We start from the raw sequence: 5,000 nt of genomic DNA, 5'->3' as shown, positions 1-5,000 counted from the left end.
AATGAAAGGCAATAAATTAGAAATAATAACAGATAATTAATACTTATAAAGATAATGAATAGATTAGTAATCAAAATCAATAAATGCAATAATCAAAGAAAGAAAGAAAAAATGATAGGAAAATATTGGCCGCACCTGACGATGTTCGGATGGTCGAGCATGGCTAGGACGTTGCATTCGTTGAGAGCCATCTGTCGTTCGGACGCGGACAGCTCTAGCATATTTATTTCCTTAATGATGACCATGGCATCGTCTTCCTTTCTCCGGTATAGCACAGCGGATCCGAACGCACCTGTAAGTAGCGTATGAAGCTGAGGCCCTTGTCAGTGTTGATGTTTCGAATGTACGAAAGGCTACTGAGTACCTTCCATTTTCTTTTTCAAAATTCGCCTTAAAGGGGGAACTAATGAAGAATAAAGCCCGTTTTCTTCGTCTAAATCATATATTAAACATTCGCATATTTCCCATCCTTTCCTCTTCTTTTATTTACCCTCTTTATCCACTCTTCCCAATACCCTCAATCCATATTCCCTTCTTCCACCTATTTATCCACCTTCTCTTTCGTCTCTGCCATCTTATCTATCCACTCTCTTTCAACCACTCTCTTTATTCAATTAATTTCTTCCCTCCCTTGCCCTCTCGCCTTTTACCTCCTCCCCTCGCTTCCCTTCTCTTTCCTCTCCTCCCCTCTGCTCCCTCTTCCTCACCTGCTTCTTCCTCCTTCTTCCTCACCTCCTTCTTCCTCACCTCCTTCTCTTCCTCCTTCCCCTCCTCTTTCTACCCCACACCCCTGCCCTCTCCATCCTTCTCCTCCCTCTTCCCTCCTCCCCCTCCTCCTCCCCCTCCTTATCTTTCCCTTCTCCCCTTTCCCTCCTCCTCTCTCATCCCCCTCCCCCTCCTACCCATCCTCCCCCTTATTCTCCCCTCTCACATTTACCCTTCTATTCTTTCCCTCCACCCTACCCACCCACCCCTCCTATCCATCCTCCTACCCTCCCTTCTTCCTCAACCTCCCCTCTCTCCCTTCCTTCTCCCCCAATCTCCCCTCTCCTCTCCTTTCTCCCTCTTCCTCCCATCCTCCCTCCCCAGCCTTCCCCTCTTTCTCCCCATATCCTCCCTATATCCTCCCCTCTCCCTTCCTTTCTCCTCCCCTCCTTTCTCTCCAACCCTACCTTTCCCTTTATCCTCCCCTCTCTCCTCTCTCCTCCTTTCCCCACCTTTCTCCTCTCCCTTTTCCCCTTATCCTCCCTTCTCTCCCTCTCCCCCTGCCTTTCTCCCCAACCTCACCTTTCCCCTTTCCCCTTAACCTCCCCTCTCTCCCTCCCCCTTCCTCTCTCCTCCCCTTCTTTCCCCCACCTTCCTCCTCTCCCCTTTCCCCTTATCCTCCTCTCTCCCCTCTCCCCCTCCTCTCTCCCCCAACCTCACCTTTCCCCCTTTCCCCTTATCTCTCCTCTCCCCCTCCTTTCTCCCCACCTTCCTCCTCCCTTATCCTCCCTTCTCTCCTCTTCCCTCCTCTACCCCCCACCTTCCTCCTCCCCTCTCCCCTTATCCTCCCCTCTCCCCCTCCTTTCTCCCCCATCCTCACCTTTCCCCACCGTACGAATCTTCTCGTAGTCGTTGTCCAGGTCCTTCGTCCTCTTCTTGACCCCGCCCCCCGCCGTCTTCAGCGCCCCCTTCAGCTTCCGGAGGTCAAAGTAGAGCGCCCCCAAGGTCATCGACGGTTGACCTGACCCGTCTTCCGGCACGAAAGGTTCCACTTCGATGTCGCTCGCTTGGAGGTCCGTGGCGAGGGTCACGGGGATCTGAGGGGGTGGGGAGGGGGGTGGGAGGGAGGGTGGAGGGAATGAGGGAGGGAGAGAGGGGGTGGAGGGAGGGTGGGAGGGTGGGAAGGATGGGAAGGAGGGAGGGTGGGGGGAAAGGGAGGTAAGGAGGGAGGATGGTGGGAGGGAGGGAGGGAGAAGGAAGGGGGAAGGAGGGAGGGGAGAAGGAAGAGGAAGGGAGGGAGGGGGAGAAGGAGGAGGGAGAGTGGAAGATGGAAGGGAGAGGGAGGGAGGGAGGGAGGGGGGAAAAAGAAGGGTGAAGGGGAGGGAGGGAGAGGAAGAGGAAGATGGAAGGGAGAGAGGAAGAAAGAAGTGGAAGGGAGAGAGGAAGAAAGAAGTGGAAGGGAGAGGGGAGGGAGGGAGAGGGGAAGAAAGAAGATTGGAGGGGAGGGAGGGAGGACGAGGGGTGGAGGGTTGAGGGAGGGGGAACGGGGATAGAGTTGAAGGCAGAGAAGGGAGGAAAGGAGGAAGGGAGGAAGGGAAGAGGGGGTTCAATAGAGGGGTTTAGAGTGAGGGTCACATTGTGGGGGAGGTTGAGAAGGGGGTAGGGGAGAGGGAGGGAGGGAGGGAGGGGTCGAATAAGGAGGTTTAAGAGAGGGGAGAGGGGGAGGAAGGAAGAAAGAGGAAAGAGGGGAGATGAGGGATAGAGGGGAGTTAAAGGGGAGTGGAGTGAGGATAGGAGGGAGAGGTGAGAGGGGAGAGAGAGTGGGAGTGGAGGGAGGGTTCGGGAGAAGGGTAATAAACATTATTATTAGCAATATTTGCACAATAATTAGCCATCTTCTTATTCCACACACACACACCCGGGACTAACACCACAGCATTCTTACTAAAAAATAATAATAATAATAAAGAAATTAATAAATAGATAAAAGTATAGATTAATAAATACATAAAAATAAATAATGAATAAATAGATACAAATAAAAGTAAATGAATAAATAAAAATAAACAAAAAAATGAATAAAAATAAACAATAAAATAAAAGATAAATGAATAAACAAATAGAAATAAAAAAGATAAATAGATAAATAAATAGAATAAACATAAACAAAAAATAGATAGGAAAACAAATGAAAGTAAATAGAAAAAAAACAAAAATAAATAAAATAAAAATAAACAAAAATAGATAAAAAATAGAAGATAAATAAAAAAAATAAAAAAAATGAAAATAAATAAAACAAAAATAAACAAAAATAGAAAAATAAATAAGAATAAAAGATAAATTTAAAAATTAACAGAATGAAAATAAAAATAAGAATAAACAAAAATTCGAAAATGAATAAAAATAAGAGATAAATAAAAAAAGAAAAAAAAGAAAAACACAAAATAAAAAATAACAAAATAACAAAACAAAAATAGAACAAATCAGAAGAAAATAAAAAAACAAAATCAAAAATAACAAAATAAAAATAGAAAAAACAGAAGAAAACATAAAAAAGAAAAAAAAAGAAAATAAAAAATAACAAAACAAAACAAAAAATTAATTAATAATAATAAAAAAAAAAAACTCACGCCCAACAGCTCGTTCAGATGCAAGGCGATGATGGCCCCGTGCTCGTCGTGGGCGGGGTGGGCGGCCAGGAAATCGAGACGGGCGTTCATGAGCGTCTTGTCGACGTGGGCGTTGATGAGGGCGCTGAAGAACTCCCTCACTGACACCTGTTCCGAGGCCGAGTGGGCGCTTAGGACCTGGTGGGAGGGAGGGAGAGAGGGGTGTTGAGAGGGAGTGAGAGGGAGGGGAGAGGAGGGGTGGGAGGGAGGGAGGGAGAGAGGGTAGGGAGGGGAGTGGGAGGGAGGGAGGGGGAGGGGGGAGGGGAGGGAAGTGAGAGGGAAGGGAGAGGGAGGGGGGAAGAGGGAGGGAGAGGGGAGTGGGAGGGGAGGGAGAGGGAGAAAGAGGGGTGTGAGAGGGAGGGAGGGAGGGAGAGAGGAGTCGGAGGGAGGGAGGGAGAGGGAGGGGGGAAGGAGAGGGGAGGGAGGGGGAGGGAGGAAGAGGGGAGTGAGAGAGAGGGAGAGGGGAGGGAGAGGGAAGAGAGGAGGAAAGGGAGAGGGGAATGAGAGGGAGGGAGAGGGGTGTGAGAGAGGGAAGAGGGGGAGGAGTGGGGAGGGGGAGGGAGAGAGGGGGTGTGAGAGGGAGGGAAGGGAGAGGGAGAAAGAGGGGAGGGAGGGGGAGGGGAGTGAGAGGGAGGGAGAGGGAGGGAGATGGGAGTGAGAGGGAGGGAGAGGGAAGGAGAGGGGAGGGGGAGGAGTTGGGAGGGGGAGTGAGAGGGAGGGAGAGGGGAAGGGGAGGGGAGGGGTGGGAGAGGGAGGGAGAGGGAGGGAGAGGGGAGAGAGGGAGAGGAAGGGGAGAGGGGAGGGAGTGGGAGGAGGAGGGAGTGAGAGGGAAGGAGAGGGAGGGAGGGGGGAGGGGAGAGGGAAAATGAGGAAGAGGGAAGAGAGAGGAATAAGTATGGAGAAAGAGAGGAGTAAGAATGAGAAAGAGGAATAAGAGTGAGAATCAGAGAGGAGTAAGAGTGAGAAAGAGAAGAATAAGAGGGAGAGTAAGAGAGGAGAAAAAGGGAAAGTAAGGAAGGAGCAAAAGGAAGAAAAGGAGAAAGAGGGAGAGAAAGAGAGGAGCAGAGGAGAGAAAGAGGGCTTCATTCACCAAATGTCTTATCCAATCAACAGTCTTAAAAAACACTATTCCTATTTGCTTGTTTTCTGCATTCATACTTATATTATTTTCTTACAGTGATCAGATGCTGATTCAATAACAATAAGTATTGATGATATCGGTGTCATGTTATGAAAGGAAAGTGGAGAAAAAAACAATTATAAACTTTGCAAGGATAGAGGAAGTAGAGTCTTATCATTTTCCATAATATATATACTTATCTTTATCGTGAGATGCAGAAAAAAATGTTCTCTATACACACACATGCAGACACATACACACACACCACCACCACCTCTACTCATCCATCTATCTCCACCACCATCACCTCCATCCATCTCCACCACCTCCACCACCTCTACCACCACCACTTCCACCTCCACTAAACCCAGCCACCTCATCCACCCTTTCCAAACCCACCTTTTCCCCCGGTCCACAGAGGTACAGCTCCACCTCCACCTCTACCACCTCCTCCGCCTCCACCTCCACCACCTCTACCCCTCCACCTCCATCCTCCACTAAACCCA

The 5,000-nt window shown here is 48.8% G+C and overlaps 1 protein-coding gene across 3 annotated transcripts in view; it reads right to left on the bottom strand.

Moving 5' to 3' along the window:
* The window catches only part of LOC113815791 (serine/threonine-protein kinase Nek8), a 48,866-nt gene that overhangs the window by 32,220 nt on the left and 11,646 nt on the right, over window positions 1–5,000 (bottom strand). For 2 of the 3 annotated variants that reach the window (XM_070130287.1, XM_070130289.1), the window contains exons 4-6: window positions 3,336–3,512; window positions 1,586–1,802; window positions 136–292 (exon numbers count right to left, since the gene is read on the bottom strand). In XM_070130287.1, coding sequence (XP_069986388.1) covers window positions 136–292; window positions 1,586–1,802; window positions 3,336–3,512 — 551 coding nt within the window. Of the gene's footprint in view, window positions 1–135; window positions 293–1,585; window positions 1,803–3,335; window positions 3,513–4,893; window positions 4,925–5,000 lie in introns of those variants that run through there. The other variant, XM_070130290.1, reaches the window with a different exon arrangement.

This window comes from Penaeus vannamei, chromosome 15, assembly GCF_042767895.1.
Source record: "Penaeus vannamei isolate JL-2024 chromosome 15, ASM4276789v1, whole genome shotgun sequence".
Taxonomy (NCBI): domain Eukaryota; kingdom Metazoa; phylum Arthropoda; class Malacostraca; order Decapoda; family Penaeidae; genus Penaeus; species Penaeus vannamei.
The sequence above is the reverse complement of the archived record's forward strand: the minus strand, read 5'-3'. Positions and strand labels throughout refer to the sequence as shown.